Source organism: Microcaecilia unicolor, chromosome 8, assembly GCF_901765095.1.
Source record: "Microcaecilia unicolor chromosome 8, aMicUni1.1, whole genome shotgun sequence".
NCBI lineage: Eukaryota > Metazoa > Chordata > Amphibia > Gymnophiona > Siphonopidae > Microcaecilia > Microcaecilia unicolor.
In genome coordinates, this window is record NC_044038.1 from 194167520 (window position 1) to 194195237 (window position 27718).

Below are 27718 nucleotides of genomic sequence, written 5' to 3' on the forward strand. Positions count from 1 at the left end.
CTGGAAAACATTGTTAAAGGCCTGGGGGATTCCAAACCTCAGCGCTTGCCAGATGATAGGCCGAAGCCTTCCTCTAAGGGTCAGGCGGTCCGCTCCTCTTACAGACCTCGCTTCCGTGAAGCTAGAAGGTACCGCCCGGGGCGTGGTGCTGGGTTCACTTCGCATGCCCGCTTTCAGCAGAGACACTCCTTTCGCTCGGACAAACGTTCCGCAGCTGCCAGTTCAAGGCCTGGAGTTCAGGGGCGACCCTCTCAATGATGGTGCGCCGGCCCTCTCCTCGTTTCCTGTCATCGGAGGAAGACTTTCCCTCTTTTTTGAGGAGTGGGCCAAAATCTCCGCAGATCAGTGGCTGTCCGAGTGATGTCGGATAACACGGCAGCAGTGGCCTATATCAATCGACAAGGCGGCACTCAGTGCAGAGCTTTAGATGCGCAGGCCGAACAAATTTGCCACTGGGCAGAGCTGCATCTACAGTCCCTGTCAGCAGTCCCTGTCACATTGTAGGTCAGAGCAACGTGCAAGCCGACTATCTAAGCAGGCATCAGATCGATCCAGTGGAGTGGGAACTAGCAGACGATGTATTCCTGCAGATATGTGCCAAATGGGGCAAGCCAGTGATGGATCTTATGGCGACCAGTTCCAGTGCCAAAGTCCTGTGCTTCAGCAGACTGAGGGATCCTCGCGCTGCCGGGTTGGATGCCTTGGCTCAACCCTGGCCCCTGGGCTTGCTGTATGTCTTCCCTCCGTAGCCCTTGATAGGGCGAGTGCTCCTGCGGATTCGGCTGCATCCAGGAGAAGTGGTCCTCATCGCCCCGGATTGGCCCAGGAGGCCTTGGTATGCGGACCTCCGACAGATGCTGTTGGAGGCTCTCTTTCCGTTACCTCTGGTTCCGCACCTGTTGTCACAGGGTCTGGTGGCCATGGAGGACGCCTGCCGCTTTGGTCTTATGGCATGGCGATTGAGAGGGCACAATTGAGAGAGAAAGGCTACTCAAATAAGGTAATTTCCACTCTCCTGCAGGCCCGTAAGCGCTCCACTTCCGTGGCTTATGCCAGGATTTGGCGCCAGTTTGAAGTCTGGTGTGTTTAAAGAGCGCTTTCTCCGTTGCGGGCTCCTGTCTCGCCGATTATGGACTTTTTGCAGGATGGTGTACACAAAGGCTTGGTCTATAATTCTCTGCGGGTGCATGTGGCAGCATTGGCCTCCCTGCGTGGCAAGGTTGAAGGCGTGTCCTTAGCTGCTCATCCAGATGTGGCACGGTTTCTTAGAGGGGTGCTTCGGCTCCGTCCTCCCGTGCGGGCACCTTGTCCAGCTTGGAACCTGGGGTTAGTATTGAAGGCCCTTCAGGGGGCTCCCTTTGAACCGCTTCAGCGTGCTTCAGAGAAAGATTTGACACTGAAGGCTGTCTTTTTAGTGGCTATTACCTCGGCGAGATGGGTGTCAGAGCTCCAGGCACTGTCCTGTAGAGACCCTTTCCTGCAATTCTCAGAGTCAGAGGTCACGGTTCAGACTGTGCCTTCCTTCATGCCTAAGGTGGTTTTAGCTTTTCACCTAAACCAGCCTGTTTTTCTTCCCTCCTTTGTTGAGGAGTTTCCAGGTTCATTTGGGCAGTGGCACCTTTTGGATGTGCGCAGGACTCTGTTGCAGTATCTGCGAATTACAAATTCCATATCATCAAGCTGATCAATCCATAGACTGGTGGGTTGTGTCCATCTACCAGCAGGTGGAGATAGAGAGCAAACTTTTGCCTCCCTATATGTGGTCATGTGCTGCCGGAAACTCCTCAGTATGTTCTCTATCTCAGCAGGTGGTGGTCACACACAGCAGCAGCTCTGGCTAGGCCTCCAAGCCTAATTTTTAGGTTTTGTTGAGTGCCTGGGGTTGAGGGCTCTTTTGAGCAAGTGCAAACCTGGTGGTGCCAGGTCCCTCCTTTTCTCCCCCCTCCCGCTGGCTCCGTTAAAAAAAAAAAAAAAAAAAAATTTTGAACGTCCTTAAAGGCGTTTATTTAAGCGTCTATTGCAGCTACTCACTGGGACACCAGGTCGTTACAGCTCGGAGCGGACAGCAGGTAATTTTTACCTTTTTATAGCGGGCAGGGGGTTCCCCGATTCTTCTCCTCGTGGCATATGGCGTCGGAGGGCGAGGGCGCAAAGGGTCGATCCCCGGATCGCTGGAGCGCTTCTAGAGGGGATGCGGGGGTCTTCAAGCCTGATTCGCCCTTGTTGGGTGCCAGTTTCGTGACTGATGTATGTCCCGGCGTGGCGGTTTTTCCCGCCATAAACGCCCATCCCCCGCTCCTCGCCTCCGCCATCTTGGCCGGCCACGCGGCTCGGACGGCTTCTTCTTGGGCCGCCCTTGAGGTTGGAGACATTAATGCCATGAACGCCCTTAATTTGGGCGACGGCACAAAAGCGGCTAAAGTTAAGAGCCGTTCTTCCCGCGCGGCTCCTTCGCGGAGTGTCGCGCCGGACGCCATCTTGGATGCGCAGCATGTCTCTCCCCCGCTCTTGCGAGCGCCGGTTGAGGGTGCGTCTAGGGCTGTTGCCCAGGCTGCGGAAGTGCACAGTCTGGGGGGTTTCTCCCCCGAGTTTGTTTTGCTGCTGCATCAGGCCTTCCTCATGCACAACGCTGCCCCTGCTCCCTCGTCTGGTAAAGAGGTTGAGGTTCCCAGAGGTAAACGCCCTCGGGTTGATTCCCAGGCCTTGGAGGAATTTGTCTCCTCCGATGTAGATGAGGGCAGCGTGTCTGAGGTCTCCCAACGGTCCTTTGCGGATTCCTTGGAGGAGACGGATCCCCGCTCGGTTGGAGCGGATGACCCCTCTGCAGCGCGGCTTTTTAGCCCAGAGGATTTGCCCAACCTGTTGCTACAGGCCATGGACACTTTGAAGATTTCCTCTCCGGAGGACGTCTCTCCCTCAGCCCCTGTTGGCTCTGCCATTATGCTGGGGACGAAGCGCCCGCCTAGAACCTTCCACGTGCATGATGCTATGCACACCTTAATTTCGGCTCAATGGGATGTCCCAGAAGCGAGCCTTAAAGTGGCTAGGGCTATGTCCCGCCTCTATCCTTTGGCTGTGAGTGAACGTGAGGCCTATCTGTGGCCTACCGTGGATTCTTTAATCACTGCGGTGACTAAGAAAACGGCGTTGCCGGTGGAAGGTGGCACGGCCCTAAAGGACGCCCAAGACAGAAGATTGGAGGCGGCCTTAAGGTCGTCCTACGAGGCTACTGCTTTAAATTTGCAGGCCTCAGTTTGCGGTTCCTATGTGGCCAGGGCGTGCCTGACTATGGTGCGGCGGGCTTCCCCCTCTGATTCTTCCTTGAGGGATGATTGGCCGGCCCTGGAATCGGGCTTGGCCTATTTGGCAGACTTGCTGTATGATGTCTTGAGAGCCTCAGCTAAAGGCATGGCTCAGACAATCTCTGCGCGGCGGTGGCTTTGGCTGAAGCATTGGTCTGCTGACCACGCCTCTAAATCCCGCCTGGCTAGATTGCCTTTTAAAGGCAAGCTGCTCTTTGGGGTCGAGCTGGACAAAATCGTGACCGATCTCGGCACGTCTAAGGGCAAGAAGTTACCAGAGGTCAGGGCTCGAGCTAGTGCTCGCCCCGGTACCTCCAGAGGACGGTTTCAGGAAGCCTGTCGGTACCGCCCGGGCAGGTCGGGCTCTTCTGCCTCCTCTTCCTTTAAGAGGACCTTCTTCCCCAAGCAGCGTTCCTTTCGCAGAGACCGCCATCCCGGAGGTGCTCCCTCCGGTCCTCCCCCAGGGTCTCGTACCCAATGACGGGGTCTTGGTCCACGCCCCAGTGCAGATTGGAGGATGGCTGTCCTCGTTTCTGGGCGAGTGGACCACAATAACTTCAGACGCTTGGGTGCTGGAAGTCATCAGAGACGGCTACAAGCTAGAGTTCTGCCGATCCTTAAGAGATGGGTTTGTACTCTCTCCCTGCAAGTCTCCGGTCAAAGCTGTGGCAGTGCAGCAGACCTTGGACAATCTCATCCGCCTGGGGGCGGTCGTTCCGGTGCCAGAAAATCAGCTTGGCAAGGGACGTTACTCCATTTACTTTGTGGTACCAAAGGAAGGAGGTTCTGTCCGGCCTATCCTCGACCTCAAGGGGGTCAATCGGGCCTTGAAAGTTCGGCACTTTCGCATGGAGACTCTCCGCTCTGTTATAGCGGCAGTGAAGGCAGGGGAGTACCTGGCATCCTTGGACATCAAGGAAGCGTACTTGCATATTCCCATCTGGCCTCCTCATCAACGCTTCCTGCGTTTTGCAGTACTGGGCCGACACTTCCAGTTCAGAGCCCTCCCGTTCGGGTTGGCTACTGCTCCGCGGACCTTCTCCAAAGTAATGGTGGTCATCGCGGCCTTCCTGAGGAAGGAAGGAGTACAAGTCCATCCTTATCTGGACGACTGGTTGATCCGAGCCCCCTCTTATGCAGAGTGCGGCAAAGCTGTGAACCGGGTGGTTGCTCTTTTGAGCTCCCTGGGATGGATCATCAACTGGGAGAAAAGCCAGCTGCGCCCCACTCAGTCCCTGGAGTATCTGGGAGTTCGATTCGACACCCAAGTGGGCAGAGTGTTCCTGCCAGACAATCGGATTGTCAAGCTTCAGGCTCAGGTGAACCAGTTCCTAGTAGCCTCTCCTCTTCGGGCTTGGGACTATGTGCAGCTGTTGGGCTCTATGACGGCCACGATGGAAGTAGTGCCCTGGGCCAGGGCTCATATGAGACCACTTCAACACTCTGCTGCAGCGCTGGACTCCGGTGTCGGAGGATTATGCTGTGTGCCTTCCCTTGGGCCCAGCAGTGCGCAAGGCGCTGAGCTGGTGGACGCAGATGGACAAGTTGTCTGCAGGAATGCCTCTGGTGACCCCAGAGTGGATTGTCGTCACGACGGACGCTTCCTTGTCGGGCTGGGGAGCCCACTGCTTGGGAAGGACAGCGCAGGGACTCTGGTCTCCTGCAGAGGCAAAGTGGTCTATCAACCTCCTGGAACTCAGAGCCATTCGGTTGGCGCTTTTGGAGTTCATCCCGGTACTGGCGTTGAAACCGGTACGGGTTCTGTCGGACAATGCCACGGCTGTGGCCTATGTCAACCGCCAGGGAGGTACCAAGAGCGCCCCTCTAGCCAAGGAGGCTATGAATCTATGCCAGTGGGCGGAAGCGAACCTGGAGCAGCTTTCAGCGGCCCACATTGCCGGAGTCATGAATGTCAAGGCGGACTTTCTCAGTCGCCATACCTTGGAGCCCGGAGAGTGGCAGCTATCTGCTCAGGCGTTCTTGGACATCACGAAGCGCTGGGGCCAGCCGAGCCTAGATCTGATGGCGTCATCGGCCAATTGCCAAGTGCCGCGCTTCTTCAGCAGAGGACGGGACCCTCGATCCCTGGGAGTAGATGCTCTTCTCCAACAGTGGCCGACACAAGAGCTCCTCTATGTGTTCCCGCCCTGGCCCATGTTGGGCAGGGTGCTAGACCGGGTGGCAAAGCATCCCGGCAGGGTAATCCTGGTGGGTCCGGATTGGCCCAGACGTCCCTGGTATGCGGACTTGATCAGGCTCTCAGTCGACGATCCTCTGCGACTGCCAGTGGAGCAGGGCCTGTTGCATCAGGGTCCCGTGGTGATGGAGGATCCCTCCCCCTTTGGTCTTACGGCCTGGCTATTGAGCGGCAGCGTCTGAGGAAGAAGGGCTTCTCAGACAAGGTCATCGCCACTATGCTGAGAGCGAGGAAGCGCTCTACTTCTACTGCTTACGCCAGGGTTTGGCGTATCTTTGCAGCGTGGTGTGAAGCAGGCTCACTTTCTCCCTTCACTGCTCCAATTTCTTCAGTGTTGGCGTTCCTGCAAGAAGGTCTAGAGAGAGGCCTGTCGCTCAGTTCCCTTAAAGTCCAGGTAGCGGCTCTGGCTTGCTTCAGGGGCCGCCTGAAGGGTGTTTCCCTGGCTTCGCAGCCAGATGTGGTGCGCTTTCTCAAGGGAGTTAATCACCTGCGCCCTCCTCTGCACTCAGTGGTGCCTGCGTGGAATCTCAACCTGGTGCTAAGAGCATTGCAGAAGCCGCCTTTTGAACCCTTGTCGAGGGCATCTCTGAAAGACCTGACGTTGAAAGCAGTCTTTTTGGTGGCTATCACTTCAGCCAGAAGAGTTTCCGAGCTCCAGGCGCTCTCTTGTCGAGAGCCTTTTCTGCAGTTCACTGAGGCAGGAGTGACTATTCGCACAGTGCCTTCCTTCCTGCCCAAGATTGTTTCTCGATTCCATGTGAATCAGCAGCTCTGTCTCCCTTCCTTTCGTAGGGAGGACTACCCAGAGGAGTACTCTGCTCTTAAATATCTGGATGTGAGACGAATCATCATCAGATACTTGGAAGTGACCAATGATTTCCGGAAGTCAGATCATCTGTTTGTCCTGTGTGCAGGTCCTCGTAAGGGTCTGCAGGCTGCTAAGCCTACAGTGGCAAGATGGGTCAAGGAAGCCATTGCAGCGGCTTATGTGGCCGCGGGGAAGGTGCCGCCTATCCAGCTGAAGGCTCACTCCACAAGAGCTCAGGCGGCCTCGATGGCAGAGGCCGGATCCGTCTCCTTGGAAGAGATATGCAAGGCGGCAACTTGGGCTTCGGCTCATACATTCTCCAAGCATTACCGTTTGACTGTGGCTGCACGGGCGGAGGCCCGGTTTGGAGCTTCAGTGTTGAGGTCAGGGATTTCAATGTCCCGCCCTGGGTGAGTACTGCTTCGGTACATCCCACCAGTCTATGGATTGATCAGCTTGATGATATGGAAGGTAAAATTATGTATAATCATACCTGATAATTTTCTTTCCATTAATCATAGCTGATCAATCCATAGCCCCTCCCAGATATCTGTACTGTTTTTATTCTGGTTGCATTTCAGGTTCAAGTTTAGTCTTCAGTTACTTCAGAAAGACTTCGTGTTCAAGTTTTTTCACTTGGATTCTTCAAGAGTTAAGACGAGTTTGTGTTACAGTGAGCTGCTGCATTCCTCTCCCCTCCGTTTTACGGGGCTGGATTGAGACTTAAAATTCTGCCGGCACTCCCTCCCGCTTCGTGCGGCTGTAGGGCAGCTTTGTACCCCTCCCGCTTCGGCGGTGTTAGGGTCAGTCAGCTCCTCCCGCGGTTGCGGTTGCAGGATAAGCCAGATCCCCCCGCATCGGCGGGTGTGGTGTCCCTCCCCCGCTCCGCGGGGATGAGCTGGACGGATTCCCCTCCCCCACTTGTGTGGGGATGAGCTGGGTTAATTCCCCTCCCCCGTTTCGGCGGTGGTGAGCTGGGCAGAGTGTCCCTTCGTGGGTGTAATTCTCTAAGTGCTGAGTCCTGCGGATGGAGCTTTGATATCGACATACTGAGGAGTTTCCGGCAGCACATGACCACATATAGGGAGGCAAAAGTTTGCTCTCTATCTCCACCTGCTGGTAGATGGACACAACCCACCAGTCTATGGATTGATCAGCTATGATTAATGGAAAGAAAATTATCAGGTATGATTATACATAATTTTACCTTCTTTCAGGACCTCTGATCATCTTTTTGTGCTGTTTGCAGGTGCACGCAGAGGGTCTTCAGCGTCTAAAGCCACTATTGCCCGTTGGCTCAAAGAAGTTATCTTTTCAGCATATCTGCTGTCTGGCCGGGCTCCGCCTGAAGCCTTTAAGGCACATTCCACAAGAGCGATTTCCTCTTCCTGGGCGGAAACTGGAGCACTATCTCTTCATGAGATTTGCAGTGCTGCAACATGGGCTTCTAAGCTCTATTTCGCCCGACATTACAGGCTGGATGTGGCTGCCAGGAGGGATGCGCGTTTTGGAGCACAGGTGCTAGCGCGTGGTGTGGCTTGTTCCCAACTTATTTAGGGATTGCTTTGTTACATCCCATACGTAATGGCTTCATCTGCTTGATGACCAGGAAGGGAAAATTAGGTTCTTACCATGATAATTTTCTTTCCTTTAGTCATAGCAGATGAAGCCATGAGCCCTCCCTGTATGATTGTATTGCAGTGATTCTGATTTTAGGTGCTGTTCTTGTTTCCTGAAGTTATATTCCTTCCTTGGGGAGTCGGAAAACAGTCTTCAGGATTCTTGTTACAGTTATAGGAGGATGAGTTCATTCCCTCCAGTTCATGTTTTGGGAGGATGAGGTTATTCCCTCCAGGAGGATGCAAGTATTCCCTCCGTTTATACAAAGTGGAGGACGAGTTTATTCCCTTCAGGAGGATGAGTTCATTCCCTCCTTTTTTGAGTTCATGCCCTTGTTAAGGGGCCATCGTTCGCTGTGAGGAAAGTTCATGTTATTCCCATTGCGGTTTGCCATAGTGCTTTGGAAGCTTCAAATACTGAAGAGGCAGTGGAGCTAGCTGGCCATGAGGCACTGAGAAAAGTTGAGTGCTCTCTATCTCCCCCTGCTGGTTGATGGACACAACCCATACGTAATGGCTTCATCTGCTATGACTAAAGGAAAGAAAATTATCATGGTAAGAACCTAATTTTCCCATTTTCCCCAAGTCCATTTAATAATGGTGTATGGACTTTTCCTTTAGGAAGCCGTCCAAACCTTTTTTAAACTCCGCTAAGCTAACTGCCTTTACCACATTCTCTGGTTTCGAATTCCAGAGTTTAATTAAACGTTGAGTGAAGAAAACGTTTCTCCAATTCGTTTTAAATTTACTACATTGTAGCTTCATCGCATGCCCCCTAGTCCTAGTATTTTTGGAAAGCATAAACATATGCTTCACATTTACCCATTCTACTCCACTCATTATTTTATAGACCTCTATCATATCTCCCCTCAGCCGCCTTTTCTCCAAGCTGAAGAGCCCTAGCCGCTTTAGCCTTTCCTCATAGGGAAGTCGTCCCATCCCCTTTATCATTTTTGTCGCCCTTCTCTGCACCTTTTCTAATTCCACTATATCTTTTTTGAGATGCAGTGACCAGAATTGAACACAATATTCAAGGTGCGGTCACACCATGGAGCGATACAAAGGCATTATAACATCCTCATTTTTGTTTTCCATTCCTTTCCTAATAATACCTAACATTCTATTTGCTTTCTTAGCCGCAGCAGCACACTGAGCAAGAAGGTTTCAATCTATCATCGACGACGACACCTAGATCCCTTTCTTGGTCCGTAACTCCTAGCGTGGAACCTTGCATGATGTAGCTATAATTCGGGTTCCTCTTTCCCACATGCATCACTTTGCACTTGCTCACATTAAACGTCATCTGCCATTTAGATGCCCAGTCTCCCAGTCTCATAAGGTCCTCTTGTAATTTTTCACAATCCTCCCGCGATTTAAGGACTTTGAATAACTTTGTGTCATCAGCAAATTTAATTACCCTCACTAGTTACTCCCATCTCTAGGTCATTTATAAATATGTTAAAAAGCAGCGGTCCCAGCACAGACCCTTGGGGAACCCCACTAACTACCCTTCTCCATTGAGAATACAAGAGACTTTCATCCAGAGCCAGCCATGGTGTTTGAAAAAGATTTCCACCATCAGTTATCTTACATTTAATAGTGCCCAGTATGTGTAACAAAATGCTATTTTTAAAAATTAAGTTCAAAGCATTCACCCACTGCCCCCTTTTCCCAACAAAATAAGTCTGCCAGTATTCTGCATTGTCTGTTCTACCTTCCTGTGCTCACCACCAAAATCCAGAAAAGAGATCCACATCTACCCAATAGTTTTTCTTCATTGTCCAGTTAAACATTTTATTTTCTACAGACATCACTTCCTCAACTCCAAAATCCATGCTTCAGTAAATGGGAAGAAACATCTGGCTTCCATAGCCCAGATTGTCTCCTAGCTGCCATCAGGATAGTATCTATAAAGCAGTTCTAGTGTATCCATTTCCATAATAAATACATTCTCTGAGGACAGGCAGGTCATAATTCTCATAATTGGGGCAACGCGATCCCGCATTGCCTGGTCTGGAGCTTTTAACAAGCTTTAAAAGGTCATTTGTGGTGTGCAAGGCGTGCTCCACTGTGCATACACGAATGCATTCTCACCCACTGTGAGAGTGTGGTTACTGCAGTTTTTCTACCATGGTAAAGGATGGTCGACACTTTGTCCTGCTCTTCACACTACTTAGTCTGAAGAGCTTCCTGAGTGCCTTTCGGCATTTTTTTGTGTGTTGTTTTTGGCATTCCTGTGTTCAGGTTCCCTCTTCCTTTGTTTTTAGTCCTTTTTTCTCACTTACAGGTTTCTGTCAGGTACTTGTGACCTGGCTTGGCCACTGTTGGAAACAGGATACTGGGCTAGATGGACCATTGGTTTGACCTAGTGTGCCTACTCTTACGTTCCTTTATTTTTCCTGCGTCACTGGGCCGTTTTTTGGCCTTGACTTCAGCCGCGTTCTTTTGTGCCTTGCCCCTTTTTTTGGCATCATAGCATTGTTCGATTTGGCTGCGGAAGTTTTCCCTTCCGTGTCCACAGAGGTTTCCAGTGGTTTTAAGTGCTGTACCAGGTGCAGTCGGACCATCTCTGGTAAGGACACCCATTCTTGGTGTCTTCAGTGTTTAGGGCCTGACCATAGCCCTGCTAACTGTGTCCTCTGTCTTCATATGAAGAAACGGACCCAGTTAGCCAGAGAGGATCTGAGAGAGGATATTTTGAGCCAGATCCAGTGACTCTACATAGGTCTCCACATGCCTCGCTGTCGACTGCTGTGCAGGGCCCCCCAGGACTGGCCGGCATTGGACCCGACCCTGAGACAATGTGAAGATTCAATGTTGTCCTTGTCGGCACCGAGGAGCCTTGACTGATTTTGAGAGAGAGCCAAGAAGCACCTGCATTGATCACCTTTGACACACGGTGCCTAGAGCTCCGGGACGTCAAGGTATTTGGCACCTAAGAAGTATCGACGCTGGGAGGACAGCTCCCCATCCATTCAGGAAGTGCTGATGCGTCAGTCTCCCAGCAGCCAGCGCCACAGCCTTTCCCAATGTCAGCCCTCAATGAGCGTGTCCGGGCCTTGTTCCCAGAGCTGCTGGATTGCTTATTGCAACGGTGTGCATTGGCATCGGGGGTTCTTGTGCCTACCCTGCCTCCCGTTACGACCCTGCTTGGCCTTGGGCCTGCAGTGCGGTCTCCAATGCTGGTGTCGACGGCCACCCAAGCCGGTACTCCCTCGATGTTGGAGGAAGCTTTGCTGGAGTTGAGGCAGGAGCCAACTCCTCGACACCCTTTTCAAGGCCATTGTTCCTACTACTACTACTATTTAGCATTTCTATAGCGCTACAAGGCGTACGCAGCACTGCACAAACATAGAAGAAAGACAGTCCCTGCTCAAAGAGCTTACAATCTAATAGACAAAAATAAAGTAATCAAATCAATGTGTACAGGAAGGAGGAGAGGAGGGTAGGTGGAGGCGAGTGGTTACAAGTGGTTAAGAGTCAAAAGCAATGTTAAAGTTAAGTTGAGGCAGGCTCGATCTAGGCCCTCCCATGAGGAGGTTTTGACTGACTCCCATGAGTGCTCCTCATCAGTGTCGCCGGAAGATGAGTCCTGTGGCATCCCCTGTGAACCCTCCCCTCCACTTGAAAGGAGAAAATCTCCCCCGAGAGCCTTTCTTTTCCCTGTTTTGTGAAGGAAATGGCAGCTGCCATTCCATTTCCTTTGGAGGTGGAGGACGAGCCCAGAGCTAAGATGCTTGAGGTTCTGGACTACTAGTCTCCTTCTAGAGAGGCTGCGGCTGTCCCTTTTCACATGGTATTGCAGGAGGTTCCCATCTGGAATTGGGAGACCCCTTTGTCACAGTACTGCCCAAGAAGATCAATACTGTGTACCAAATCCACAGTACGCCTGGTTTTATTAAGTCCCAGTTGCCTCATCATTCCATGGTGGTGGAATCCGCCCTCAAAAGAACCAGGAGTTCTAGAGACTATGCTTTGGTTAACCAATGCAGAGAAGCTAGGACCTTGGACTTTTGGGAGGAAGATGTTCCAGGCCTCTATGCTCATGTCACACATTGTCATACCAACTGTTCACATGTGTCTACTTGCGGGACTCAGTGCACAAGATGCTGGATTTGGCAGACTGTCTCCTACCGGAGCAGGCCGAGTCACTGCGCAAGTTGACCAAGCAGCAGAAGGTGTGTTTCTTGGCTAGGGGTGCATATGACACTTTTGATGTGGCATCCAGGGTCTCTGCCCAAAATATAGCGATGCACAGACTCTCATGGCTCTGTGTTTGACTTGAAGCCAGTGGTACAGCAGAGGTTGGTGGATGCCCCATGCCAGGGGATAACCTTTTTGAAGAGAAAGTTGAGGAGGTCGCTGACCTAATCAAAAAACATACTGATACCATCTCTTATCTCTCCCACCAGGCATCTTTAGCTTGTGCTTCCTTATCTAGGAAGTGTTTTGGCATGTCGAGAAGGGGTGCCTACTACTATTGGAGGCGTAGGTACGCCACCACCTGTTGCCAGCCTGCTCAGGATGAGCCCCAGTGCACTCGTTCCCATCAGCAGTGTTCACCTAAGGCCCCTGCTGCTCCCCAGTCAATGCAGGGGAAAAGCTTTTGACTGGCTTCAGCGGAGTATAGCCACTGCCAGTGTTCGTCCTGGACAACTTGGGGGGGGGGGGGGGGGGGCTGAAGTTTTTCCATGAAAGATGGCCCCTTTTTATAATCTTCGACCGGTGGGTTTTCCAAATAGTCCGTCTCAGATACGCCCTAAATGGCATCAGAAGCCTCCAAATTGCCACCGAGAGCAGGTATTTGCAGAGGAACTCTTGGCCCTTCTGAAGGCCCAGGAGGGTGCGTACCATCCTAAACCTAAGTGCCCTGAACCAATTCCTTATCAAACAAAGGTTCAGGGTGGTTTCCCTGGGCACCCTTCACCCTGTGTTTCAGGAAAATGATTGGCTGTGCTCTCTGGACGAAAGGATTAATATACACACATTCTGATACTTCCAGCCCGCCGGAAGTATCTACAATCTTCTGTATGCATATCCTCCCATTGCTCTCATGGGGAAGACTTGACTGAAACTCAAGAAAGACTGCGGCACCATGATTCTGATCGCACATTACTGGCCTCGGCAGATCTGGTTCCCCCTTCTTCTGGAGTTATCCTCCGATGAACCGTGGAGATTGGAGTGTTTTCCAACCTTCATCGTGCAGAATGAGGGATCTTTTCTGCATCCAATCCTTCAGTCTCTGGCCCTCACAGCCTGGATGTTGAGAGCCTAGAATTTTTTTCCCTAGGTCTTTCAGAGGGTGTCTACCTGGTCTTGCTGGCTTCCAAGAAATATTCCACTAAGAGGTGTTACTCTTTTAAATGGAGGAGGTTTGCCATCTGGTGTGAAGGCAAGGCTCTAGACATTTCTTGCCCTACACAGACTCTGCTTGAATACTTTCTACACCTATCCAAGTCTGGTCTCAAGACCAATTCTGTAAGGGTTCACTTCAGTGCAATTAGTGCTTATCAACGTGTAGAAGGTAAGCCCATCTCTGGACAGCCTCTAGTTGTTCGCTTCATGAGCGGTTTACTTTTGTCAGTTTCCTGCCAAACGTCTGCTTGTGTCATGGGACCTCAACGTTGTTCTCACCCAACTGATGAAAGCTCCTTTTGAGCCACTGGATTCCTGCCATCTGAAGTACTTGACCTGAAAGGTCATTTTTGTGTGGCTGTTACACTTCAACTCGTAGATTTAGTGAGTTTCAGGCCCTAGTAGTGGATGCACCTTATACTAAGTTTCATCACAACAGATTAGTCCTCCGCATGCACCCTAAGTTCCTGCCGAAGGAAGTTTTGGAGTTCCATCTGAGCCATTCGATTGTCTTGCCAACATTCTTTCCCCAACCTCATGTCCATCCTACTTGCACACCTTAGACTGCAAGTGAGCATTGGCCTATTACATGGAGTGGACAAGGCCCCACAGACAGTCCACCCAATAGGATTGAGGTTGCCATTGGGAAAACGCACAACCTCTAATTGCCTGGCAGGTTGTATTTTTCACTTATGCCTAGGCTTGGCTGACTTGGAGGGTTATGCCAAGGCTCACAATGTCGGAGCCATGGCTGTGTCAGTAGCCAACTTGCAATCGGCCTCCATTGAAGAAATTTGCGACATGGTCTTCAGTACTGCCTTGAGCAGGATACCCTATGCGAAAGTCTGTTCAGGCAGACAGTTTTGCAGAATCTGTTTGGGGCTTACAATCCAATTTCACCCTCCTAGGCCCATTTTATTCTGTTCTCTCTCACTCAGTGTGTATATAGTTTTCAGGTTAATCTGAGTACTGTCCTTGCCGTTGTGAGGCCCAGTTGACCAGTGTGTGTTGTTTTCGATGAGCCTGAGTGCTAGGGATACCCCAGTTGTGAGAATTATGGTCTGTCCTCAGAGAAAGTGAAGATATTTACCTATAGCTGGTATTTTCAGAGGACAGCAGTTTTTTAAAAGCTCCAGACCAGGCAATGTGGGATCATGTTACCCCAATTGTGAGAATATAAGACCTGCTGTCCTTGGAATACCTGCTACAAGTAAGTATCATCACTTTGTCCACAGACGTGCGGGGACTATGCAGGAACGCTTGTTAGTGACATCAGCCACAATTGTGCCAGGGCTGCTGTCCAGCTCAAAAGCATTTTGGCTTCCTGTTCTGCAACATGTCCCTTCTCAGTCTGTCCGTGCTCCTCAGTGGTCACGGCTCTCCTTCGTGGATGCCTACCACAAAAATGTTTAAAAAAAAAAGTAAATACAACTCCCTTTTCTCAAGCAAAACTTAACTTCAAAGCTATGCTCTTACCTCAAGGGACTGTCAGATGAACTCTGGTCTTGGATTTCACCTTCACACACCTCTTGTCTATCTACTCTTGCCTTGCGGCAGTGGCAGCTCAAGCCTTGGGTCCGGTCTCAGTCTTGGTCCCCTCCAGAGACCTATCCAAAGGATGCATCTCCAGCTTCCCCCTTCTACCCAACCGGATGCATCTTTCACTCCACAGTTGAGAGTGGGAGCAGCTCATGGCTTATGTCTGAGTGCTGCTCTATGCTTACACCACCCAGATACCTAGCAGTACCAAAGGCACATTCTGTCAACTCCTGAAGCTGGACAGGGATCATTATGCCCTGTTTCTTGCAGCCACAAAGGCCATATTGGCTCAATCTGCACAACCCAGTAGCAACAAGTAAAAGCCTGTACACCACCTGTCACCAATGACCAAAAGGTGCCTGACCTATGTACAGAGGCAGTCTGGTCTGCACACAAGGCATCAAAACATGATAAGCAACACCCTGAAGCTTAGCAGGCCTGCAAAGTCATCCCCCTCTGACTCTTGAAGTGCCCTTAGGTAATGCCTTTTCTAGTTCCTGAGCCAAGGGTCCCACTCAAGTTTTCCCCTTTCTCTGCAAGGCTATATCTGATGCACATGGTGCCTTGTTGACTTCAGATTTGTGCAGGACACAGCCTTCATCCTTTAAGGAACTGAGCAGCCTACCTCATTCTAACCTGCATCTCTGCAACCTGCCACACCAACATTAGATATAACTTCTCTCCCCATACTCTCCTTCCCATTTCTGTTCCCTGGGTGACACAACAGCCTCCTATTGGAGGAAGGGGAAAGTTGACTAATCGGGTACCTCTGACATACCCCATGACCCATGCCTTCATGGTGAGTCAAAGCCAGCAAAAGGACTACTGCTACTCCTGATTCCTGCAAAAGAAATCAAAAGGATCCTTCCAGTCCCATGGTGACAAGTGAGATTTTTCTTGCCATCCTGAAGTCAAGCAGAATCACCAAAGAATAAAGGTAGTAGGGTGGAAATACAACATTTAAAAATACCTCTGTGGTGCAAATGCACAGGAGGTAATCTTTCAATTGAAAGACGTTCTGGTGAAAGGCGGATATTCTCAGGAGTGACAGTGTGGTGAATTCATGGAATGGCCTGCCAGTGGAGGTGGTGGTGGTTGGAGACGATCATCTGAATTCAAGAAAGCTTGGTACAAATACATAGGAGAGAGGATGGATGGGCATACTTGAGAGGCAATATGGTCTTTATCTGCCTTTATTTTTCTATGTTCTGGCCAGGAACAAAGCATTTTTTTGCAGAGCCATCATCATTTAGGGGGGCATGTTCTCTCTCTCCCCCCCCCCCCCCCCCCCCCCAATGACATACTGCATTTGTGCATCCTATTTGTCTGGACTGGTTTAGCAGGATGAAAAGGAAGGTGAAATGTATTCATACTTATTATTTTTCATTGAGTCCTTCTAGACCAGTCCAGGACTGGCCCTGGAACACTACAGTTTGGGGGGATGTTTCTGGGATTCATTTACTCTCTCCCTTCAGCCTTCTTTTGTGCATAGTTTCCTTGGTGTAAGAGTTTGGTAAGTTGTTCTGCAGTGATTCCTGTGGGGTTTTTAACCTTATTGATCACACTGAGCTACTTTAGCACTGAAGGTTCCCAGTCTGCACCAGTCTATACTAGAGATGCCACTGAAGAGTTCATTCTCCCTACTTCCATCTGCTGGTAGGGAGACACAACCCCATTCATCTGAACTGAGCTAACAGTATTTAAGGAAATTTAACAGGTACAAATAATTTTCTCCTTATACTTTAGCCTTTGTGAGACTGTTCATTATCCTAATCTATCTTTTTGCTTGTTTTCCTTGCTGTTTTGATACCCAAGACCCCCGTATTTCTGCCAAGAGTTAAAAAGTTTTATTTTCAGTAATTGATTTTCTTTTCTGTGCATTTTAAGCAATAGAAACATATCAAGCACACTCTAGGTTGGTAAATAGAAACTCTCACCCTCTGACCTTGACTGACTGCTTGTCTCAGAGCCCCAAGTGTGATGTGCCAGCAGCAAGAAATGAATGATCTTAACAAGTCTATGGCTTCTCACACACCCCTCTGCATGGCTTTTTCTCTGGCAGCAGAACACTGTTACTGTTGCTCTTGGGCACAGTGTATTTGATAAATTCTTAAGCACTGATTGCCTATAAGTCTTCCTTGACTGGGGCAGTTTCCTCCCACTTTTGTAATACTGGAACACAGAGATAGTGGTCTTTTGTCAGCTTGTGTACTTATTGTCCTTCTCAGTCTACTGTGCTGCTTTTCTTTTTCAGGGGAGCGGATCTTGGGGTACCCAGAAGAAGCTTGCTACCTCTGGTTCGTCATGGAGTTCTGTGAAGGAGGGGATTTAAATCAGTATGTGTTATCTCGCAAACCAGACCCTGTAACAAACAAGAGCTTCATGCTCCAATTGACAAGTGCCATTGCTTTTCTGCATAAAAACCATATTGTGCACCGAGACCTGAAGCCTGACAATATCTTAATCACGGAACGCTCTGGCTCCCCTGTGCTAAAAGTGGCTGACTTTGGACTTAGCAAAGTGTGTGCTGGCCTGACTTCCCATAGCAGGGAGTGTAGTGAAGGAGGTGGCATGGAGAATAAGATGGTGAACCTTAATAAGTATTGGCTGTCCTCTGCCTGTGGCTCAGATTTCTACATGGCTCCAGAGGTGTGGGAGGGACATTACACAGCTAAAGCAGACATCTTTGCTCTGGGCATCATCATGTGGGCCATGATTGAGAGAATCACTTTCATTGATGCAGATTCTAAGAAAGAGTTGCTTGGCACCTACATCAAGCAAGGCTCTGAGATTGTACCTGTTGGGGAGGCGCTGCTGGAGAATCCAAAGATGGAGCTGCATATTCCTCAGAAACGGAGGACTTCCATGTCTGACGGGATCAAGCAGCTTCTGAAGGACATGCTGGCTGCAAATCCTCAGGATCGTCCTGATGCTTTTGAGCTTGAAACGAGAATGGACCAAGTCACGTGTGCTGCTTGAATTCAGGGAGATTGTTCACCTACACCTCTTGGTGAGTGTCACTCAGTTTTGGCTGTCTGGGGATGGGGGGGGGGGGAGGGGGTTGGGAGTTATCTTGGTACTAAAAAGAGGGGCTGTGAAAGAGGATCTTTAAGATAGGAGTGATAGTATGTTTCAGCATTGCTGGGGAGAGGGAAAATGGGGTTAGGAAGGTGAGTTAGTTGGATGGAGGATTTTCATTTCGCCAGAGCTGAAAAAATACCAGCAGCTGAAATGTGATTTGTGGAGCCAGTTTATTTTATTTTTAAAAAAATGTTTCTATCCTTCTCTATTGGACTATTCTAGGCCTAGCACTACCCTGTGAATAGTTGGATGTTATGGATGAACCAACCCTTCAGGGTTGTGGAGGGAGAAGCTAAGGGTGAATCTTTTATACAAAAGGTACCCCCCCCCCCCCCCCCCCCCCGGACTCTAAAAACTTGAGCTGAAATGATATGTGAAGCAGGTTAGTTTAGCAGCACTTCTGTAAGCAGAGTCAGAAGTGAAAAATGGGTACATGATTTCAGCTCTCTGAAGAGGGATACTTGTTGAGCGTGTTGTCATGAAATCCCAAGCACTAGAAGTGATTAGTAGTTCTGTTTCAGGTGGGTCCCTCCTTGCTCCGTCTCTGAAGTGAGGGGCAGAAGTATTAGTTCTACTGTGTCTGCTCAATGAAACAGGTTTTAGTGATTTCCCTCCCCCCTCCCATACTCTCTTGGCCTGGTGCTGCCTGGGAGGAAATGCTTTCAGTGCAGAAATCAGAAAACAAATGGCCATGTAGCAGTTTCTAAAGGGCACAACTAGTGGTAGATGAGAACAGTGCTCCTCCTAATTTGTCCTTGAGCGGAATGGCAGCACTCTTACTGTTGTGCCCTGAATATTTAGTGTTATACTACAGCTGTCCTTTTTAAAGCTGTATTTTGAGTACAGTACTAAACAGCCGTTTAAAACTAGTTCTAGGCTTGTGGTTAACCTCTGTTTTCCAGACTTCTTTGGACAAGGGCCACTTTTGATTGCTGCGTGGCCCAGTGGTATATGAGAGGTAAGTGTTGTAAGTAGCTGAGGAAACTTTGAGATTCAGCTCACACCTGTCCATTGATAGTTCTAAGTGTTTTTATGGTGGGTGAAGTGATTTGTCTAAGGTCACGGGGAGCATTAGCAGGATTTTAACCTTGGTTTTCCTGGTTCTCAGTCTACTGCTCTAACCACTAGACAGCTGTTCCACTCGCAGTTCTTATAATTCTCACAGACAAGAGGAAAATAGTGCCCCCCCCCCCCCACCATTTTTAACATTTGCTTATCCCTTTATCATATGTGCTTTGGATAGAAACTGAGTGTCTGGGGAGAGGGGTTTTTGCTTAATGCTGTTTTTGTAATCTGGGATTCTGGAGTTCAGGATGAGGACGGGGGTTGTTGATTGTGGAAGTTGTGAGGGCCCAAGCTGCTTTTTAGAATTGATTGCAAGGGATTGGCTTTGAGTTAGGGCATTTCCTAGTGAAGTGATGCGATATTAGTTTAACCACATGCTTTCAGCATAGGGTAATCATGTAGATAAATGGATTTAAACAGAGTCTAAACAGTAATCGGCAGTAGACAAGTTTTACTCTTAACACACACTTCAGATATGGGTTCCATATGTAGGTGCCTTAGCTGTACTGACTGCAGTTTCTACTCCAAAGGTCCCATATAATTGTAGAGGATGTCTCTAAACAACGCAGAGTAAACCCCTGCAGCAGCTTTATAAAGGAAGATTCCTGTTTGAAGTCATACCATAAAGTGAACATAAGAATTGTCATGCAGGGTCAGACCAGTTGTCCATCTAGTCCTGTATCCTGTTTAACAGTAGCCAATCCAGATCTCAGATTCCTGGCAGAGGACCAAAAAGTGGCAATATTCCCTGTTTCCAACCCCCAGAGATAAGCAATGGCTTTTCCCCAGGTCTGCCATAATAATAGTTTATGCATTGTACTTCTCAGAACTTATCCAAACCTTTTAAAACTCAGATAAGTTCTGGAACTCATAGCTTAACTGTACATTGAGTGAGGAGAATTTTCTCCTATTTCTTTTAAATGTGCAACTGTAACTTCCTGGAGTGTCCTCTAGTCTTTGTACATTTTGAAAGAGTAAGTAATCAATATACATTTAAATCTCATCTGTTCTCCAAGCTGAATAGCCCTAACCTCTTAAGCCTTTCCTCATATGGGAGGAGTTCCAACCCCTTAATCATTTTGGCTGCCCTTCTTTGTACCTTTTCCAGTTCCACTATGGGGCTCATTTTCAAAGCACTTACTTACAAAGTCTAAGTGCTTTGAAAGTATGCCTCCATGTAACTTTGTAAGTCTAAGTTCTTTGAAAATATGCCTCTGTCTCTTTTTTTGAGATGTGGCAACCAGAATTGCACATAGTATTCCTGCGGTTGCACCATGAGGACAGGCATTAAGATATTCTTTTATTTTGTTTCTTTCCTAATAATTCCTGTTTGCTCAGTGGCCATTACTACACGCTGAGCAGAAGATTTCAATGTGGAACATGATATCGTGGAGAGCAGTAGCCGCCTAATGGTTAGAGTAGTGGAATGAGACCTAGGGGAACCTATTTCAAATACTCATGTACAAAATTCAGTACAGGCTGTAATTCAAAAGATAGGTAATCGAATACTTTGCACACTGAAAGACAGCCTAACACAATCACACAGGTGATGTTTAAATTAACAGGAATACTCTCAGAAACCAAGGCTCCCGCCAGGGTCTAGCCAACAAAACACCGTTGTCTTAAAAAAGACTTTGTGTCTGTGACTTAATTTCTTTCATAGGGCATGTTTCCTGTTTCTATGTTTACAAATTTAAAGCTCCCAAAGTTTTAAACACTAATCTTTGGGATAACTGGATCAAAACATATTACAAGCAACAGCATGGTCTATTTTTACTTAGCTCAATCAATGCTGGCTTGACTCTCCCGCAGTGCATTTGCTGATGTTTACTTTTTCTATTTCAACGGGGCCCAATTCGTTTCATCCTAAAAAAGGGCTTCATCAGGAAACAATTGACTAAATCATACTGCCAGGGGTAATAGCTTCAGGGTCGCTCAACCTCTCTCTCTGGCTTGGCCTATAATTCCCTGCGGGTGCAAGTGGCAGCATTGGCCTCCCTGCGTGGCAAGGTTGAAGGCATGTCCTTAGCTGCTCATCCAGATGTGGCACAGTTTCTTAGAGGGGTGCTTCGGCTCCGTCCTCCCGTGCAGGCACCTTGTCCAGCTTGGAACCTGGGGTTAGTATTGAAGGCCCTTCAGGGGGCTCCCTTTGAGCCGCTTCGGCGTGCTTCAGAGAAAGATTTGACACTGAAGGCTGTCTTTTTAGTGGCCATTACCTCGGCGAGACGGGTGTCAGAGCTCCAGGCGCTGTCCTGTAGAGACCCTTTCCCGCAATTCTCAGAGTCAGGGGTCACGGTTTGGACCGTGCCTTCCTTCATGCCTAAGGTGGTTTCAGCGTTTCACCTAAACCAGCCTGTTTTTCTTCCCTCCTTTGTTGAGGAGGAGTTTCCAGGTTCATTTGGGCATTGGCACCTTTTGGATGTGCACAGGACTCTGTTGCAGTATCTGCAAATTACAAATTCTTTCAGGACCTCTGATTATCTTTTTATGCTGTTTGCAGGTCCACACAGAGGGTCTTCAGCGTCTAAAGCCACTATTGCTCGTTGGCTCAAAGAAGCTATCTTTTCAGCATATCTGCTGTCTGGCCGGGCTCCGCCTGAAGCCTTTAAGGCACATTCCACAAGAGCAATTTCCTCTTCCTGGGCGGAAACTGGAGCACTATCTCTTCATGAGATTTGCAGTGCTGCAACATGGGCTTCTAAGCTCTCTTTCACCCGACATTACAGGCTGATGTGGTTGCCAGGAGGGATGCGCGTTTTGGAGCACAGGTGCTAGCGCGTGGTGTGGCTTGTTCCCACTCTATTTAGGGATTGCTTTGTTACATCCCATACGTAATGGTTTCATCTGCTTGATGACAAGGAAGGGAAAATTAGGTTCTTACCATGATAATTTTCTTTCCTTTAGTCATAGCAGATGAAGCCATGAGCCCTCCCTGTATGATTGTCTGTATTGCAGTGATTCTGATTTTAGGTGCTGTTCTTGTTTCCTGAAGTTATATTCCTTCCTTGGGGAGTCGGAAAACAGTCTTCAGGATTCTTGTTACAGTTATAGGAGGATGAGTTCATTCCCTCCAGGAGGATGCAAGTATTCCCTCCGTTTATACAAAGTGGAGAAGGAATTTATTTCCTCCAGGAGGATGAGTTAATTCCCTCCTTTTTTGAGTTCATGCCCTTGTTAAGGGGCCATCGTTTGCTGTGAGGAAAGTTCATGTTATTCCCATTGTGATTTGCCATACTGCTTTGGAAGCTTCAAATACTGAAGAGGCAGTGGAGCTAGCTGGCCATGGGGCACTGAGAAAAGTTGAGTGCTCTCTATCTCCCCCTGCTGGTTGATGGACACAACCCATACGTAATAGCTTCATCTGCTATGACTAAAGGAAAGAAAATTATCATGGTAAGAACCTGATTTTCCCTTTTCAATCTCCTGAAGTGAATCTCCACCAGTGCCAGTGGATCACCTTTCCAAGTCCCACTCCAAAATGTTAGAGGCAGGGCTAAAGACATTGGCTTGTACTGGAGTAGCTGAGAGCATCAGGGCTACGGCAGATCTCTGGAGAACTTGGCCTGGTCTTAAGATGCCCTATTGTCATTCCTGAATAGAGATATCTGAGGGCTTAATCAGAATGCACTAACATACCTTGATTAGGAAGAGAAAAGTTTGAAGTAGTACAGGTTTATTACAAATCTGCCTGCTGTTGTGGCCAGCTCAGGTAGGGAGGTTCTAGGTAGATTTTCCTGGGTTAGGACTTTGTTCCCTGAGCAAGCAATGGCTAAGGATGCTGCATACACTGTATTTACAGCTCCTGGGGAGGAAGAGGGGAGACCACCCCAGGCTTTTAATCCAACCACCTCAGATTGTTAATATAACCACTAGGTGTCACTGATAGATAAGAGGCTGCACTTGCAAGGTTCTAGGGGAAGCCCTGTGGATAAAGATGCTGCACACATTGTATTCACACAATTCCTGAGGTGGAAAAAGAGGAGAACACACCAGGCTGTTATCCATCAGTGACATCTAGTGGTTGGATTAAGAGGCTGCACTTGCAAGGTTCCGGGGGAAACCTTGTTGTCCCCCTTGAATTCTTCCTGCAGTGACTGGGTAAGAAGTGTTATGAATAGCTGAAAATCTCTAAACATATGGGGTTGATGTAGCCTGGTTGTATTTTTGGTTCTGATTTTGAGTTGCTTCCTCTGCCAATGTTTTCCTGTCTTGAGTTTGAAACCTCTCTTCTGTTCCTTTTCCAGGCTTGTAAATTTGGGGTTGCAGCAGTGCATGGTGACCGGTGAAATATATGGCAGTAGAGGCCATCCAGCGTGGAGGACGTGCTTCAGCTCTGGCATGCAGAGAGTCATCCCTAAGCATCAAGAGATAGTGGAAGACTTGAAATTTATACAATGAGCATTGGGGGTTGTGTCTTTTGGGAGAGGGGGGATTACACTGACTGACGATGGAAGATACATTCTGCCTCTTAAACTCCCACACTTACCCTGGGTCCCAGCTGCAATTCTTTTCATAGTCAAGTTACTGTGATTTCCAGAGTAATGAAAGCAGAGGGTGGTAATGGTTCAAGAGGCATCTTTGCCAGAACTTGTTTGGGAATTGAAATCTTCTTTGGGTACAAACACCTCCTGATGGAGGTGGAATTCATGTTAATTCCTCTTTGCCAAGTTGAGTTGCTGGGAATACTGAGGTAGGCTTGTGGGCTGTCTGTGGGGTTTTGTTTACACTCTAATTACTCCCCCCCTTCCCTGCTGCCTACCTCACCCTTTCTTTTGTAGGAATAGGGGGCTCATTTGTCTTTGAAACATTTCTCTAGCATCCTATAGTTCGGGGCTCTGGGGACTCTTCCTGTGTGGCTGATGTATTGCTGTGTGGGTTTTCTGTCTGTTGCATTCCTCTGGTACTTACCCTTGTTCTCACTGACACAGAGGCCACCATTGTCACTTACTGAAAGGTAGACATAACACAGGCATGTGACACTGTGGAGGCAGCACAAAGGGTTTTAGGAGAAGACATCCCAGTGTTACCATAGCACAGTACTGTGCTTTCCCTTTCTGCAGTCTGTACTTCTCATCTGCAGACTATCTTCTGCCCAGTGCTCTTAATTTTTTTTTTTTTTTGACTGGGTGCTTCCTGTGTCTCTTAAAGGGTAAATACGTGCAGAATCTACTACTGGGAGATTTCTCTAGTCCCCACTGGTTGTCTGTGTAATAAACACCTTTCCTTAAAATGAGAACAGGCTTGCTAGGAGCTTTCTGCTGCATGAGCCTGTCTTATTCTAGGAGCAGATCTGGCTGCAGCAGTGAGCCCTACACACAGAAACCAGGACTGACTTCACTGCATGACACGAGGTGCCATGTGCACCACAAATTCCTCCAATCCAAAGAGTATAGCTAGAAAGCTTGCTTGCTGTCTTAAACAAGAGAGTAACGGTGAACTGCATTTATCTGGAGGAAGTCCCAGGGTGTAGAGTGGAGTATGGTGGTTGCTCTGGGTCCTGTGTACAGGTCGTTGTTTATCTTATGCTTTGGAACATAAAGTAAACCACAGTGCCTTATAAATGTTTGATTTCTTTATAAGTATGACATGCTGCCTTTTGATAGGAGAGAGATTTGCTTATACTTGAGATGCCATATGGCTCCCCTGCTCAGAGACCCATTTTTTGGTGTTTGATTTCCCCCTTCCCCATACTGGAAGCTCTCACTATTCCAGTTACCCTAGTAGGAAAATTACACATTTGTATCGTCCTTGAGAAATCCCTGGTACCTGTGGGTGATAGAACATTTGTTGGCACAGGATCTTTCTTGTGGCTGCACCAACTCTCACTGGTTGCATGGTGTTCCTTAAAATTTCCCTACTGGAGTCTGCCATGACCTATACTTAAGATTCCAATTCATCTGTGCAGTGCCTTACTCTAAGCTGGTGGATGATAACAGTTTATGCTTTAAGTTTGTAGCAGGAGTCACTGATAGAAAGGCCCTTATCTGGAGGCTGAGCTGATGGACTACCTAGTCTGGGGGTGGGCAAACATTTTGGTTCAAGGGCTGTTTTGAAAAGTAATTGGGTTGGAGAACTAGTGCAGCCTGAGAAGGAGGAGGGGTCCCCTTGACTCAGTCGTGTCTCCCAAGACAGACATATCTGCCAAAGGGATGGGGGGGGGGGGGGGGGGGGGGGGGGGGGGGGGGGGGGGGGGGGGGAGGGACACAGAAGGAAACACCCATAAAGCCCCTTTGCATGTGTCATCACTCACCTACAGTGGATCCCAGCACAGCCTCTAGCATGTCATCACTCTGAGTTGGCAGGTGTTTTCGCATTGTTATAAGCAGGCCGTGGCTCAGAATGATGATGTGCTAGAGGTTGTGGTAGTACTTGCACCAGCAGCAGTGCTGTATGAACCATTTGCACTTATTTATTGGTGCTAGCGGTCCTGGGCTGTAGTTTTGCTGCCTTTTCATAGATTATAAGCTGGCAGTGATTAACTATTGTCATGCCCATTGTTTGGGCTGTTTTTGATTAAAAAGCAGCGTTCTCTGCACTTTTACCTCCCATGGCAACTATGTGGGTGGAAAGCTTGCTGTGCTGGCTTTGCTGTTTCCTGATGCTCTCCCTGTTTTTGAGACTGAAAGGGGATAGGGTGACAGTCATTGTGGTGTGGCTGTGCACCCTACCCTGACCTTCACATCAGTGGTTACAAGCCGCCTACTCCTGAGGACAGAAGCAGAGTGAGGCTTGCTAGTGTGTAATCTTTTTGAGTGTATCCCTGGTTTGGTTTAAGAAGGCCAAGCAGATGAAAGCCAAGCAGTAAATTCAGCCTTAAGAGGCTGCTGGAAAAAGCAGGAAACCAGCCAGAGATGTGCCTCAGGTAATCTGCCTACTAAGGGGAGAGCTCTAATTACACAACTTTGCCCTTGGTGATCTAATTAAGGAAGTAGATTCCAGTTGTCTGAGCACTTTGGAGCATGGTGTTTTTCCTTACACAGTGACAGGTTTGGGTTGTACAATTACCTGGAATAAGGGGGAGGAAGGTTTTCAGATTCCCACATTAGGGAGCACCCGGCTGCTTGGCTTTGTTTACTTAGTGTAGTGCTAAAGTGTGAGGGAGGTGGTGTACTTTCCAAAAAAAAGTGGTGTCTTGGTCCTCCAGACTTCCTTTTGGAACAGGGTAGCCATTTTAAACAATATTTAATGTTTTATTTCTCACTTCTGCCCATTGGGGGGGGGGGGGGGGGGGGGGCTAAGCTTGAACACTTAAGACTGCTGCCATTGAGTGGAAATAAGGACACACCCATCCCCTTGCCTGGTGTTTGTCCTGTGCCTCCTGATGTGTAATTTCTCTTCTCTTATTTGAGGGCTAAACCGCTCCCTGCCCCTTTCTACTGTGATGTTCCGTTTTATGTTCTTTCCATTTAAGGGTCTGAGCAGGTGGATCCTTCTACCATTGGGTTTGGTTGGAGCACAAATGATTTCATTAGTGTCCTGTTCCTGGTGAAGCTGCGTTATGACATCTGTCACATCTCATTATCATACTTCTTCCTTGTGACTTATGTCATGTAACTCACCTTCCTAAGAATGTGCAAGTCTTGGATACTGAATGTTGATTTTTGTGCATGCTAGCACGCAGGAAACCCTGCATATAAATCTGCATAACACATGAGTTTACCAGACTGCTAACATACTCTGGGGAATGAGATTGTACTGGGTGCTTATGTAATGGTGTAGAGGGAGGGGGAAGAATGCAGGGTCTCATTTCACCATCCCTGCCAGCAACCAGCCCCCTTGCTCTGTTTGACAGCAGATGCCATGGCATATGTATGACCTAGGAAAGCCCGCACCTAGTCAGTGTATTTACATAACACCAGAGAACATTTTTTGCATAGGCTGATTGTATTAAACTCATGTTTATATACATTGTAATAATGTTGACGACCATGAGGGTTTTTCGACTATGCAGTTTACAAATTCTGCAAATAAGACTTGACATTGAACACATGCATGCACATACTTGCAGAAAGAAAGTATAGGAGAAAGGGACATTTGTATAAGCGGAGTGACACTAGTGAGTCTGGGGTTTGCCCCCTGGCAAAGCCTTTGCAGCATTTTGGGAAGAAAGGCCTACATCCCAAATGCCAGCAGAGCAGCTTTCCAGCATGAGTAGATTCCCTGCTCTTTTCCTTGTTTTGCACAGAAGCTGGTAATAGGACCTATGTGTGAACTGCTAAAGTATTTCTTTTGTACTTGGTTTACTGAATTTGATATGACATATTTAAATTTTTTTCTTGAACACTGTGGATAGCTAATATGTATGAATGGCAGAGACAGTGTAAATTAAGAGATGTGTGAATAATAAAAATTTTGGGTTTTAAAAGCCATACATAATTTGAAAAATTAGCTTTGTGATTTCTTTTGAAGGCTGGTTTATTGATGTTCTCCAAGGACAAGCAGGCTGCTTGTTCTCAGAATTGGGTCGATGTCCGCAGCAGCCCAGGGATCGGCAAAAATTTTGCAAGCAAAATAAGTCTTTCTGTTTTGTTCCCTTGTGCGAGCAACACGAACCACGCATGCGTAAACGTGCCTCTCTAGTTTCTTTTTCTCCGTGGTGAGGTGTGGTTCGTTTTTCGTGTCGCTCCTCAGGCCCAGGAAAAAGTTCTGTGAGACTTATTTTGTTAATTTTTGTTTTTCATTTCAAATATATATATATATATATATATATATATATATATATATATATAATATATAAGTAGATTTAGTTCCC

At 48.3% G+C, this 27718-nt stretch overlaps 1 protein-coding gene across 2 annotated transcripts in view; it reads left to right on the forward strand.

The window, feature by feature from the left end:
- The window catches only part of STK35 (serine/threonine kinase 35), a 47862-nt gene extending 22740 nt beyond the window's left edge, over window positions 1-25122 (forward strand). Inside the window, exons 2-3 of one of the 2 annotated variants that reach the window (XM_030211394.1) lie at window positions 17075-17830; window positions 23211-25122. In XM_030211394.1, the coding sequence (XP_030067254.1) occupies window positions 17075-17799 (725 nt within the window). In that variant the 3' untranslated portion in view covers window positions 17800-17830; window positions 23211-25122. Of the gene's footprint in view, window positions 1-17074; window positions 17831-23209 lie in introns of both variants that reach the window. The other variant, XM_030211395.1, reaches the window with a different exon arrangement.
- Window positions 25123-27718: the final 2596 nt, after the last annotated feature.